The sequence below is a fragment of the Contarinia nasturtii genome, unplaced genomic scaffold (assembly GCF_009176525.2).
Source record: "Contarinia nasturtii isolate CC-2019 unplaced genomic scaffold, AAFC_CNas_1.1 Cnas_scaffold_285, whole genome shotgun sequence".
In the NCBI taxonomy this organism is placed as follows: Eukaryota; Metazoa; Arthropoda; class Insecta; order Diptera; family Cecidomyiidae; genus Contarinia; species Contarinia nasturtii.
The window spans coordinates 976,094-991,640 of NW_022197640.1; the positions used below are offsets into that span (position 1 = coordinate 976,094).

Genomic DNA, 15,547 nt, shown 5'->3' on the forward strand with positions numbered 1-15,547 from the left:
CTAGGAAAGACCGTTGAATCTCTTCAGCTCGTTCCATATAAGTGGTTGCACGTTCTTGTAATAATTTTCGTTTATTTTCATCCGATTCGGCAGCTATCAGTGGCACAAAATACTGTAATCCTTCGCAGTATGCATAATATGCCTCTCGGTAATTCTTTTTTTCATCCTTTTCAACTGCTATTGTCACAATTTGAATGGCCTTTGCAAGATTCTAGTGCATAGACATCAAATAGATTCAACGAAGTTTTTTTTTTTTTTTGAAATGTAAAAGTAAAAAAAAAAAAACTCACCTCATCAGATGCATCATGCTTTAAATCGAGGAATGGATGTTCAAAAAACTGTTGAAAACTGATTCGTTTATCTGGATCATGAATTAATAAACGTGTCATAATATCACGACAATCTAACGAAATTGCTGCTGTTGATGAAATTGTAATTTTTTGTTTGGCCTTAATTTTTTGCAGTAATTCATCTAGTGTCTTTGAACTATATGGCGCTCGACCGAAAATACACTCGTACAAAATGACACCGATACTCCATAAATCAGCCGAGGGATTATAACAATGTTTTAGAAGTATTTCAGGTGCCATGTATCTAGGAAAATAAATATTCTTAAAGAAATGCTCAAACGAACCATCAATTCAATTATACTTACAATGGTGAACCTTTTATCACAGTGTTTTCTTCGTTCGGTGTTAAATATTGCGCAAATCTGCGAATAATAAATCAATTAGCGACTCTTAAAAAATCGAATACCTTTTCACACCCTTTTCGGTTACGGATTAATATTGAACGAATTTTGCAAATGATATTTTAAAATGGCGCAATGAAAATAAATTTACCCAAAATCAGCCACTTTCAACATTAAATTTGGTGATTTGATCAATAGCAAATTTTGTGGCTTCAAATCAAAGTGGCTAATGTTATTGGATCGCATATATTGCATGGCTGATGCTAATTGTTTCATGAAAAATTTGCACGTGGTTTCAGGTAAGGTAAAATGTCTTTTAATGTAAGTTGATAAATTTCCTGCGTTGCACAATTCCATGATTATATAAATATTTCTGAAAATAATTGTGGACAAAATGTATTCGATTATGTCTTTGAAAAATTACGAAAAAAGACACATACTTTTCATCCCATCTGAAATCAATCATTTCGACAATATGTTGGTGTTTGAGGGTTTTCAGCAATTTTATTTCCCTGAGCAAGTTGTCGGTGGAACTTTTCGAAAGATTTGCTTTGGCCACACATTTTATAGCAAACGATAATTTTGTATCCTTTAATCATTGAAATCATTACTTGCAATCAAAAACGAAATGTTCATTCATCAAGTGAAATGAGAGTATGAAAACTTACTTTATGCTTTGCACGATGGACCACTGAATAGCTGCCACTGCCAATCATTTCCAATAATTCATAATCGGTCAATTTTGGCATTGACATATTTTCTAACTATCACATATAAATTATGGCAACGATTTTTTTAAATTCAATTCAAAAAATTCAAATAATATCAATGGATTTTTCTTTTCGAATTGTACGTTTTGTTTTGTTTTGGTCTCAGTCAAAATGACACTACATGCTTGACGTACAGGGATGCCAACACAACCAATTCGCTGCGGACGTTTGTACAAACAAGTGAGGCGAACAAAGACACATTCAAATACCAATACTTGGAACAGACAATGCAGATATCAACGATTTTTTTTTTTAAATAATTTCAGAAATGCAAATAACATTTTATTTAACAAAAAATTTATAAAAATTGTTTCATATAACGAATCTATGTATAGAAATTGCTTTATTAATACGAATAACGAACCGATCTTGCAAAAAATAAACTTGAATTATTTTTTTACTTTCAAGACGAAAGGAAAAATTAAGAAACTTTTTTCAAAATTTCTAGATTGAATTTCAATGGAGTGATTCTTTGGGAACAAAAAATGGAAAATGTATGCTGCGATATGTATTGTTCATTAACGTTCAAATGAATTTTTATTTAGACTGATCCACCGAATAAATTCGCTTTGAATACAAATACGTTGAAAACTCCATTGTGTCGTCATATTGTTTTAGTCTTTCAACGAGAATTTTCATTTATTTCATTCAATTTTCAACTAGAGTATTCTTTGATCATTTTACATATTTTCTGCTCTTTGGAACTGCTATCAATTTATATAGCATTTTGAATCATTTCGAAATTTTTGTGACGGTATTTTTCATCAAATATTTGCAAAGAACGAATTGCGTGCTGTTCAGATTTGATTGGATAACAATATATTTATTACAGGGCATAGATTAATTTGAAGTATACCTTTAGAAATTGAATACAAATCAAATATATTTGGTTCAAGATGCTGTTGTATTGTTTTTCCTGGCTGGAAATATGTCTTTTACAAACGTAAAAATTGAGCACATGTAAAAGTCCGGAGAGAGTTGGAAAATCAAACGACACTGTTGTTACGACAGTATATATAATAAAGGTAAGTACAGCATTTCTTATGAATAAAACATTTCCTCTCATCTCAATACATATTAACAACTTTGATTCTGCTTTGGCTTCCATTTCTACCATTCGATCGAAAGATTTGTTGAGCGTTGAAAAACCATTCCATCGCGAATGTTAGCATTGTTACGATTCACTGTGTTCGATACATTTATAGAAAATACTAACGTTACCGATAATCTTAAGCAAAATTTTGCGAAATATTTATTGCGAATTAGAGGAATAAATCGGATTTTGTGGAAATATGAATGAATCGCACACATGACTGTTTTTTAAAATTTAATTGAATTCATACATTAGTACAATAAAAAATCGATCCATCATTTCATTTCACACACACACAAAGAGAATCAATCATAAAATGACGAAATAATTTACTAAAGCATAGCATGGAAGTCGATGAATATCTTGAAATATGTATCTTGAAATATGGAGAATCAAATTATTCAGGAAGTTGATATTTACATGTGAAATTTCATGGAATCAGCACGCACCGTGTGCTAATTACACCTTATTGGCCATATCATTTTACTAACAATTTGATTTTGATTATGCGAAAATCATTTCGAATCAGATCGTACCATCCATTGCATACAATCGAAGCTTTTTATCATATCGCTGAAGCTTTTTCTGAACGATGCGAAACCTCTCCCATTCAAATCGCATTCATTTTGATCTGTCGATGTGTCTTTTAAATAATACATCGTATTTATCAATGCAAACGTGTTTTGATAACCAATGCACTGATGAGAATGAGTGCGTATGTGCATGGAATAATGAAATTAAACCGAGAGAAGCATGTCTACGAGATCATTATTATTCTTATTGACCTACACAACTTCATCAAGTTTCTTTTTTACATGGAAGGAGTCATATTTGTTGCTCCATTTACTGTACTAAGATCTGTTCATGCATAACAACTAGGTCAATCCAATGAAAAATGAGCATGTACTCATGATTTGTACGGTTAAAAAACTCATTGTAATTATCTGTTCAGTTTGATGACAATGGATCCATAAATGTTCGGTTTTCACTGACAAAATCGCGATCGATACGCATTGACAACATAAAAGATTTTATGTTTAATCTTTTCTAACTTGTTTACGAAAAAATAATATTAGATGATACTCAAACAATTATAAGTGGTATTCTTTTTTGATCTATCTGCCTCGCTATCGCTCTCTCTCTCTCTCTCTCTTTCTCTCTCTCTTTCCACGTCTCTTAATGTCTTAATTTTTCGATTAATATGGCTTTCGCCATGAAATATCATCGACACAGCACCTTCTTGATTGTATGCTTCATATTGAATATTTGTATGCTTCATATAATATTGAAGCACATCACTTTTTGTTCATTTCGATTGTGCTTCTGGTTTTAGTTTTTATCTTTTTGGTATCTGGTATGTTTATGTTTTTATATACTCATCATCCCATGATTCAAAATGAAATTTTACGCTTCTTTACATCGCATTATACAGCTATCACCTAGTGTGTGTTTAACTAATACGCACCGCTTTCGGCCAAACTCATAATTAATTCATAGAACATTTGATATTAAAAACACACATTTATCCATCATGGGATTTCAGGTGGAGTTGAATTCTAAGAAAAATTTCAAGGAAAAAAACTTGAGGATAATTTCAAATAATATTTCAGATCCGCACAACATTCATCACATTTGAGTCGATTTTTTTTTTTAGAATTTCTGAATGAATCTTAGATATTCTGTTCACCCCCTAGGTATACCATAATAGAAAAAGCCCAGTACCACCATAACTATCTGCACCATAGACACGAATGATAAAAAGATCGAAGAAAAATGTAATTTTACGCATGATTCAAATTAAACACTAGTGTCTATTTCGGTATTTCGGACTTTTATGTTTATATGTAATTCAACGTATCTATTTATCACGTTCTGTTATGATTTGTCTGATTTTCTACCTGTGAGCGTCTTTCAACTGGCCTCCACCAGATAACCATTTTATTCAATTCGTACTGCTTATGAATAAGCATCAGGTAAACACATTAAACATATTACACATGTATCCATCATATGTGCTTGTTTTGTTATAGGTTTTTACTGTCCAAATGACTGAATGATAATTTTGACGAGATCCAAACACAGACCACATCATATTCATTAATGACGAACTCTTACACACGGCACAAAATAAGCATTTCTAATTACTTTGCTTGCAAATGGTTTTTCGACACCTGATACCATATTGCAAACACACCTTACTTACCACCGAAAAACCATAGTCCCATAGTCATTTTCAGTAGAATCTCATTGCATTACTTTTTTGCTATCCGTAACACAAAAGATGGATAGTAATAGTAATAATAATGTAACTACAATTCAAGATGGAGTGTTTCGCTCAAATATTTGCCAGTCACGAAAATGACGAACTGTAATCTGAAGTATGTTGTCGGGTTTCATTTCAATGAAATCAAATTAAAGTAGACAACTATAGCTAATCATATGGTATAAGACATCGACAGCGTTCATTCGTATTTTGCATGCAAAATCGTCCAGTCCAACATAACCTTTACAGGCATTTTTTTAAATTTTTCTATCATTACAATTAATACATTTTGAACAGATTTAGGTGTGTGACATCCCAGGAATGAAATTTCAAGTCAAGTTTTCTAATTCGAAAAAAAAAAACAATGAAATGAACTCTTTGGATGGACAGACAATTCCGTCGGAGGAGAACTGTTTGGATATTCGGACATAGCAATAACATATCTACGGACATAGCTTGTACAATTTTCTATAATATACTTTCTTATCCAAAAATATAAATAATTGAAATAATTGAAATGTCTATATGCAGCTAATTCGTAAACGAGGATGAGGATCAATTACAGATTTAAATTGGACATTTTAATAACATATCAGGGACCGGTTCGCGCATATTTCTATGCCTGATAGCTATGCTAAGCATAGCGGAGAGGCAAGCCGCAACGCACCCGTCGTCATTCGATTCGAGCTATATCTTATGCGTACGTCTCTCAAAGCACGGCCGCCTGCATACACGAACATGTATGTTCATACAGAGTGAACGGCGATGCGTCGGTTGCATTTGCCGCTATGCTTGGCATATCTATGCAACCTAGCGTATCTAGGCAAGCATGGAAATATGCACGAACCGGTCCCTGTAACATATACTTTAATTGTGTATGAATATCGAGCAAACATTTTCCGTGTTTTGATGTTTTTATTTTAAAAAAAGCTAAATTTCAAAAGAAAAGTTGGTACATACTCATGATAATCATTGTACATAATTTATAAATTTTATTGGTATAAACGATTCTTTCATAAGCTTCACATCTTCCTATCATAATTCCCAAATATACTATTATTATTAATTTTAAAAACTAAACAAACTCCGTCCGCCATTTCGGCGTTCAATTTTGTGACATTAAATGTGGCTTTGCCGAAAGATTCAATTAAACTATTTTTTATGCTCCGTGTATATTAAATCTCTTCTATCGAATTCCCTACTACTTCTGTAGATTAGATTATAGCTTTAAAAAATTGATTATATCGAATGCAAAATGCGAAAAACTTTTCACGTTTAAAAAAAATAAAAATTCATGGTTGTACTGATGCAGACTATAAGTATTGTTATAGCAATCAACAAACCATGTTTATTACATTTGGTTTTTTTTTTTTCATGCAAAACTTATCTCAATTATATTAAAAGAGTCGTTATTCTCGATTATTATTACAGTAGTTGTGAAATATTAGATATAAAATGGGACTGAATCACTGATAATAATTACTGTTATATTCAAACCATTTCACGGGACAAATTGTCCTTCATTAAAGTCTAAAAGTCGATTTTCGGTTAAATCGTCCATTTGTATCATTGACCTTTAAAAAACGACAATGCTTCATAAGAATTACATTCAAACAGCTTCATAACAAATGATTTTTATTATTTGGGCACCCTCAGGCGAAATTGGATTTTATTGTGACGTTATACTATTTCATGCACGCTGGCTGAAATACGTTGTGGCATCAATGTCGAGAATAAGTCAGACAATACTTTAATTAGAAATTAACTCTTTCTTAATCATATCATTATTGAATGGCCTTTTCGTCCTAAATGTTCATGGAAATGATCAAATTGACTTAAAAGATTAATTATCTGAAAGTGACACAGATGGTTACTTAAATCAATTTCTTTTGAATAAAAAAACATGGCACCAAAAACTATAAATACAATTTACATTTTTTTTTATAACTTAAAAGAGTTATCACATCTTTGAGATTTATAACACTTCGTTATTGATGAATAAATTAATGAGGCAGTGCTCTCAGTAAAACAAAGAAAACATTCCCCCATCGCTTCTGTCCATAACCTATGGTAAATGGTTCAGATTCTCGGATGCTCGCTAGCTCACCCAATTGGAAATAATATTGTTTGGAAAAGTGGCGTTTCAAAAAAATAAAATCCTACTAATCCTAATGAGCAGTATTCAGATTCACAAATAGTATTTTTTTAATGTTGCGGCCAAACAAAAAGTCACCCATACGCATACGAACAATCATTGAAGAAGAGGCGGGGTAAATATGGGCGCCAAATTTGCTTTATCATACAATAAAATTGGCGCCCTTTTGTCTTTTCTTCAAATCCACTCAAAATCACTTTAGACGTATTTGAGTGCGTGCAAACATAATAAAAATATAATCTATGATTTCTATCTACAATTCAGATCTGATTGTGTGTGTCTGGCTGAATACTCTTCTGCACACGCATATATATCCAAATATTTAGCTATCGAATCATAGTGTTTACATTCAAAATACTTGAGAGGGAGAGATAGCTGGAAATGTGTTTGACGTCGAGTGCATGATCGCAGGACGAGTCATAATAAAATTAAACGAGTCACCACGCACGCACGCACACTCTCAAATATATCTATATTTACATTAATATATACTATATTAACTGAGTGCCAGTAACGCAAAATGGAACTGTTGAATAAACGTGAATCTCATAAAATTGCTAAATAACCAAAGAAGAAAATGAAAAATCCTGAAAATCAAATGAATGAGAGCGTACAAATATATCAACCTTGAAAGATAACGATCCAAGTGTTTATCAAAAGATATCAGTCATCTTCAAACGAAACGGAAATCTTCTTTAACTTTCGTATTTGTTTGCGTCAGACGGTTTCCGTAAATATTAAATATAGTCAAAAAAAGGAAACAGACCTGACTATAGAACGGCGTACAGAAGAATAACGACAGAGAAAGTGGTGAAAAGAGTGAAACTGATTAGAATTGGAAAATAGAGGAAAAATAAAGCCATGAGAACAATGTTGATACCTATCAGTTTTTCAGCCTGTGTGTTCTAACATTTATTAAAATGAAACTGATCCAGAGATTGAAAAAGCAGACGAGACGCAAGTAGCACACACAAAACTATATAAATTAAAAATGAGAAAAAGGGATGCATACATAGTGAAAAAATGCCCACTCTCTCGCACAAAAAACGCTCTCAAAAGAAGCAAATGAAACGAAAAACTGAATAGCGAAAAAAGCACCAAATAAAAGAAAAAAAGAGAAAAAATGACAACAACAAAAATCTAAGCACTCTGAGATAAAATGAATGTGTGCGCATTAAAAACATTACAAAAGCCATCATTTTGATACATCGTATGAGAGGGAATACATAACAGACCGAAACACAGACAGAAAATCGAGAGATTCCATGTAAACACACACCGTCAATAGAAAATTTTAAAGTGACTCGCGAGCTAGTTCCATTTTCGTTTAGATTTCTGTTTTTCCCTGGTTTTCTATTTCCTTTTGTTTTGTTGCCTCATTTTTTCGATTGAAGTTTTTTATTCAAACGCAACAAATAGAATGGCTTGTAATTAAAGCACATGCAAATGTTGCGATGACATCGACCATACAAGAGATACAGGCGAAATTATTATCAACAACGTTCATTCTAAAACAACAGACCATATAATTTAGCGTACATAATTTTTGGGCTGGCACATTAACGTATCCTTGTAGTCTTTTTGTCTTAATTTTTTGAACACATCATCTAAGTATGAAAAGTCACTAACATTTGGAACCGAAATTATTTGTCTGATATGAAATTTTATGTTTGCACCGCACAATGTACCTGTCCAAACAAAAAAAATTAGTTTTGAGGGCGACTAACTCCATACAAGAGCAAAAAACGTGTAACAATGTTGACGCTCTGCGGCAAAAATATAAATTAAATGGGAAATGGGGGGAATGTCGGATAAAAATCTTTCAGATTAAATCAAATATGATAACGATAGGTGACGATACAAACAATATACTTGTCATTTGAATGAAATGGCTATGTATATGGTGTTTGAAGTGCGCCATCTACTGAAATACAATAAAACAAAAAACTTTTAAGCCGAATAGTATCAGGGAGATTCTTTGGTTTAAGATTTTTGTGCTTTGCTTCAACACAATAATTTAAGTTTCGATTAAACATACATCTCTGTCTCTGTTTGTTTCTTTTTCTTTCTTTCTCTCTATCTCTTTTTATGTTCACCTTGTGTGACCGTCCAACCTCCCTACGATTTTGCACAATTTATGAGATGATGGAAATCACTTTCAAACACTCTATTTCTCGGGCGCATCCCCATTTAGATTATCCTATGAAAAAAAAAATGTTCATTGAATGATCTGAAGGATATTCTCCGTAAACTTTCACCCAAAAAACAACGAAGTAGAGAGAATCTGGTACACATATAAAAGCTTTCATATCAAGCAATACTTACTATATAAAAAAATCCTTCTGCAAATCCATTGATGGCAGGATTGATATAGGATTTTTTCTCTTCATTTCTTTTGGTTTATGCTTTTTTTCATTAAATCTATATTATATGTTTACATTCATTTACCTATTGTCGTTTAGTGTTGAAAAAAAAAAGAATGAAATCGTAATGCATCATGATTTGCAAAAATAGGCTGTTACAAATTTAAAGATATCTAGATAGATGTGGAGATTATTTCAAACTATAGTATTAGCCTATTATTGAAATATTCTTAAATATAAAGTGAGGTTTTGTTGCTTGCATGATTTTTAAATTTATTTATTTTCTAAATATAGAATAATATTTTCGGAGGTCATGATCGTTATTCGCGAAGAAAATTAATTAAAATTATTCGAATTTGCGAGGGTTTTAATTCAAAAATTGAAGATCTTTTTTTTTGCCCTCTCTCTTGAATTCCAAAAAAAACGGAAATTTGTCTGATTTCCTAGAGAATGTATAGTTTTCAAAAAATCATCCCCCCTGAAAAAATTTTTCTCGCTACTGATGTACATAGATTATATTAAGATCAATTTGAGATATTTTCAGCCGGATTAATCAGCTCAGCCAAATATCGTCAGGAGCTGAAATTGAGTGAAAACAATAGAAGTGATTGTTATGGTTATAATAAAACTTACATTGCTACAATTACTAAAACAATCACTTTTATTGTTTTCACTCCATTTCAGCTTCTGACGATATCTGGAACAAAATCAAGGAAAAGTTGACTATACGCCACCTGGGGCCACATTTTGTCCCAAAACTATCATTGCAATGTTGAAACATAGGGAGCCTATGTGCCTGGTTGAGTAATAAAAAAAACTTGCCATTGTTAATGTAAAAAATAATTGTTTCACCTTAGTTGGGTTCATACGTCCTCAAGGAAAAAATTTAAGGAAGGGATAATTGAAAAAAATCGAGAGGGGTAAGCAAAAAAGTGAAGTGTATTTTGTGAAAAGTGTACATTTTTCGTTTTTTTTGCTCTTCACTTTTTTGGCCAAAATCCCTAGCAAATTGAAAGAATTCTTTGAATTTTTTCTGGAGGTAACACTCCGTCAGGGGGATATGGTTGGGTTAGCACCCCGATTCGATCTCCCACATTTTTAAAAACTACATTTCAAGTACTTCATGACTATTTTGACCCAGTGGTTTCAATATTGGCTCCTAAACCTATTTTAAGCTATTTTGAGATCACTAGTTTTGAATACTTGTTGAAAGTACAGCCATATAGGGGTTAGAAGACGGTACACCTTCATTTAGGGGAGTTATTCTAGTGATTCTGGACTTTGTTGGGACAATATAGAATACGATATTGTGTCAGGTATACAAACAATAGAGAGTGAATAAATTTAAATATAATGAAGGAATGTGTACAGTTTTCCCAGAAATTGGTTTTCATTAAAAAATATTTAATTGAAAATAAACCTAAACATACAAGTTAAGTAATGAATATGAAAATATTAAATCAATTCACCTTTTTCAATATGATTTCCTCATATTTCATTCATCAATGGTCGATAGATAGATACCTAAATCAATAAAATGGTACTCAACGTGAATTTTAGCAAATTTTACCAAAATTGGAAATGTTGAACAAACAAACAAAAAGCTATTCAATCAGAAAATGTTGTGAGTGTATTCTTATTTTTGTTATTTTGACACAAGCACGCATGAAAAATAACGAAGAAAATCTTTTTTCATTAAAAGTGTTGATTTTAAATTTCTCGTTGCTGCGATTTAATTGAAAACGATACGCTTCTGCAATGCCTTTTTACACCGGCAAAGTAGCTGCCACATGCTGAAAAGAAGGTTACATGGGGGTAAAAAGCAATAATCAATTCATAAAATGAAATTCCAAAATTTAACAACAATAATGAAAATTCATTACACTTACAGATTTAAAAGAGGAAATCACCGAGTTTTCGTGACTTCAGGAAATAGAAGGACTCCGCTTTGAATGGAGAAAATCGTTTCTTCCATACAAATGAGAGAGAAAGCAAGTGAGCAAGAGAGAGAGAGAGAGATTTAAATTCGTAAATATTGGTCAATTCAGACATTATATTTGGATATTGTCATCAAGATATTTCAGCTCATCTGGCTGACGTCAGACGCTCAAACGCAGTGAAAACAACATAAGTGATTGTTTTGGTGATGTGAGTGTTTTTATACCTATATCAATAATTTCTATTGTTGTCGCTCCATTCCATCGCCAGACGTCAACCAGATGAGCTGAAATATCTGAATGACAATATCCAAATATATTGTCTGGTTCAACTTAAAAATCTTAACAATCGAATTACGATGCGAATGTTACTACTATCACCTTTGGATCGTAAATTTGTTTTAATGTCGATTTGATTACGTGAATTTCGATAGTATGCACACGTCTTGTATAGATGTGCATAATTGTCTATCGCATTTTTAGTACATCGATAGAACTTCTCATGGATGAAACTGATTGACCGGAGTAAGTGAGAAAGAGTGTCAAATACAGGAATTGGCAGTCAAATGGCCAAATAAGTATAGTAAGTACAACGGAAAAATGTGTCTGTGTATGCGGTATGGTGTTAAACGAATGCCCGAATGACCACTTTTCATCAGTTGTGTAATAATAGTGATTGTAGATGATTGTATCTAATAGACATTACGAAGAAGAATTTCTATATATGCATGTTTGTTAAGCCGTAGAACCAAAAGTGTTCGTGCTTCTTTCGCGCGTCGCGCTTTGCGAATTTCTTTCGTCTACTCTATTCACAATATATACATACACTTTTTTAAAATGATTCTCTCCGCCGTTTTTCCCATTACTCACACTCTCAATCTCTCTCCCTTTATCGCGAACCATTTGACGTTCTGAATACAGGCACAACGATTGGTGTTCTATCGTTCTATGCTTTGCGCGTTCGCTTGTTCGTTACATATGCACAACAGGCACACAGGCAACAAGAACAAATGTGGAATCGACACACTCAAAGCTATGCCTCGCAATAGAACGCGCGTGAATGTGTATTTTCTCTGTGCACAGTAAGCCGAGTTGGAGCTTTGGGATGCTCTATTTCATCGCTCAGTTCAATGTCGGTTTTGCTTCCGTTAAGACCATATTACATTTCGTTCAGCGCTGTTCTGTGTGCTTCGGTTTATCGTCGTCATTCAATTCGCTCAAACGCTATCGCATAGACGTTACACACAAAATATATTGAGATCGTGAAAAAAGAGAAAAAGAGAAAGACAGACAGACAAAGAAAGAGCAAGAAGCTATCAAAAATGAAATTCAAAGACATTTGGCGGCAACATTGAAATGAATATTTGTTTTCGGTGTTCGTTCAGTTTGATGCTACTCATTAATGGATTCTTTGTGAGATTTTAAAAACGAAAAACGTTATTTTTTGTTGTTGTATATTCATTTGTCTTGGAACATTACAAACAGTATCCATTTTAATTAACTTTTTGGCACTTCGCTGTTTCCATTCCACACAGCACCTAATACAAGAGCAAAAAAACTGCCATAAAAAAATGAGATAGAAAACTTAAAAATAAGCACAAAGAGAAAAAAAAAAAAAAAACAAAAAAAAGTGATAGGAGCGAAAAAATCCCAAGAAGAAAAATCATACGCAAAATTGGAAGTCATCATAAAATTCGTTTTTCTCCTATTTTCTTTTACACAAAATAATATTCACACACGCTGTAAATGCCAATAAATTAAAAGTTAATTTGGTAGTGCATTTCCGAATCGGATTCAATTTGCTTTCACAATTGTTCTCCAACTGTTTTTTCCTCTTCATTGAAATTTTGATGCGGATTTTACGTGATTCATTCGATTTGTTCGAAACTTTCAAGCGCTAAAACGATAAATCTTTTTTGAAGGCAGGAAAAGACGTGAGAAAAAAAGGACCGGAAAAAGAGATAGACAGCGGGAGCGAAAGATCGAGCAAAGAAATGTGCATGTGCGCGCTTTTATGCTGACAAATCGAATTTTACTTAAAAACTCTTATTGACAGTGCGTACCGTGGATAGTCAAGTAGACAGGATCTCGGTTAACGAAAACGCGAAGAAAAAAAAGTATATTACATTACAAAACAATCAACAAGGAGCAAGAAATAAATGAACATGTAAGGAACCAAGAAAAAGAGACAAACAATAAAAAGAAAATTGAAAATTCTTCTGGAAAAGATAAAAAGACAAAAAAAAAATCGACATCTGAAGTTGGTGGAAATAGAATTTTTTGGTGCGATTTCGATTGCGTTAAGACCATTGTTTTGTTAATAGAATTGTAGTGGTTTCGAAGTTTTCGATTTTCGACAATATTTTTTATTGACATCGACCTTGAAAGCTATCACACCGTTGTATTTTCGCCATGGTTTAACGGAAGAATCGATCACAAACACACATACACACATCGCTCGCATATCTAGATTCAATTTTGCAGCCACGATCACACGGATTCACAATGTAAGCAAAAATCTTTATCTAAATATCTCATTGTTTTAAGTTAATTTTAATATTATATTATATGTGTACATTCATACGACTTCCACGAAATGAGTAATATCGATGTTCTTGTTATATATGATGCTCCCTTCCCATAATCGTGTAATTTTAAAAACATAAAATTTAGTGACGCGATTGTTGTTATGTGTCGGTCTTGGATCGTATGAATGTGCTTGACGCAATTGTTATGGGCTCATAAAACTTTTAAAAGATTCTACACACATTCGTATGTAATGTCGGTAAAATGTGTTCATGCATACAATCGTCCCAATGATCGAAATAAGCATTTTTTTTTTGCTGTGTATTATTAACTGGCCATAAACATACCCAATTCGATAAACCGTACTCTTTACCTTGGCATATGAAAATTCAAACAAACAAACGAAGAAAAAAAATAGAAGGGAAAAAACACAACAGAAACGTACTTATATGCGAGAATATACGTAAAATGGTGTGTTCTATATTTGGTACGATATAATGATGTATGAATAAGTTAGAAATTGACTGCGATGGGCATAAATGCATTTATCCAATGGAAAGTACGTGTTCATTTGTCTCATCGTATTCGTTCATTATTTCACTTGTTGTTTTTACTTGAAAGTATGCTTGCTCTTTTGCTATATTTTCAATATTGTTTTTATTCTCTTTCACTCTCTGTTTTGTTCGTTTCTATTCAAACTCAATCACTTTAGTGATTTTTCTGTTAGTGGTTTGCAGATTATTGCAAATGCTACTCGAAGTCGTATTGAAAGCACTTGATTTGTGAAAAGAAATTGATAAAAAAAAACATTGTCATGCCATTCCATTATTGTTGCATATATGCGCTTTATGTACTTTTTTCTGCTCTCGCTTTCACTCTCTCATAAAACTCTGAACCCATTTGATGAATACATTCATAAATCTATATTTAGTGTAAAAAAAATATTTCTATTTTCAGTCGTATCGCCACCGAAGCTATGTTTGTTCGGCTGGAGTAACGACGCTCACCCTTCGTAGAATTACCTGTAGGCACTGTGTGGTGAGACCTAAAAGTTGGGGTTTTTCGGCGTCCCCTCGAATCCTCGTTAACATTGTGTTAGCAAATTATAAAAATTTGTCAAATGAGAAATATTTCCTTCTTATTCGCTTATTATGTCTTGTAAAATAGAGGAAACAGCATTGTCTTATCTCTTGTTGAATGTTGTTGCTTTTTATGTAGTTTTCCACCACACTTAAAGTTCAAAATACAAATTTAACTAAAGCTAATGAGCAGTGGGCCTGCCCTCGACCGTTATATAAACCGGTTGAACAAGAATTGAATTGATTCTTAATTTAAGAATAAAACTTGTTGTCATTTAGTTTTTAATTGTCGTTTACCATAATAACTATAACTAAGGTAAGAAACCTTTTAATGATAGTGTAAGATAAACGACATAAACGTTTTGTGTGATTTTGGAACATTAAGATTCAAAATTATTCGAAAAATATTTTCAAAAAATAATGCGTGTTTTTTTTAAAAAGAGATAAAAAAATTTGTTGATGATTTCGGGTGAAATGTCATGCAACAGGGAATCGATCGGTATATTATGTATTAGGGTGCGCGCAGAAAAAAACAACGAAAAAAAATTGGAGAAAATGAGAAACTATCATAGACCCAACTGAATGCAACTGTCCTTGCGGTTCTTACAACTTATTTTGATTGTGGTTTTCCTACCAATCGGAAATATCATTGTATTCGTGAATAAATACC

The 15,547-nt window shown here is 32.6% G+C and overlaps 2 protein-coding genes across 3 annotated transcripts in view; one reads left to right on the forward strand and one right to left on the reverse strand.

Annotated features, from left to right (window-relative positions):
- Position 1: 1 nt before the first annotated feature.
- On the reverse strand, positions 2–1,567 carry LOC116337586 (serine/threonine-protein kinase ULK3-like; the record flags this gene model as incomplete). Its single annotated transcript, XM_031762265.1, has 6 exons — positions 1,360–1,567; positions 1,132–1,280; positions 843–1,064; positions 656–712; positions 291–594; positions 2–211 (listed from the first exon to the last, which is right to left on the reverse strand). Coding segments are annotated over exons 1-6 (1,029 nt in total), but the record flags the coding sequence as incomplete, so codon positions are not given.
- Positions 1,568–12,418: 10,851 nt separating this feature from the next.
- Positions 12,419–15,547, forward strand: part of LOC116337575 (octopamine receptor Oamb) — a 90,285-nt gene continuing 87,156 nt past the window's right edge. For both annotated transcript variants that reach the window (XM_031762254.1, XM_031762255.1), the window contains exon 1: positions 12,419–13,779. The gene's annotated coding sequence lies outside the window, so the exon portion shown is untranslated. The remainder of the gene's footprint in view (positions 13,780–15,547) is intronic.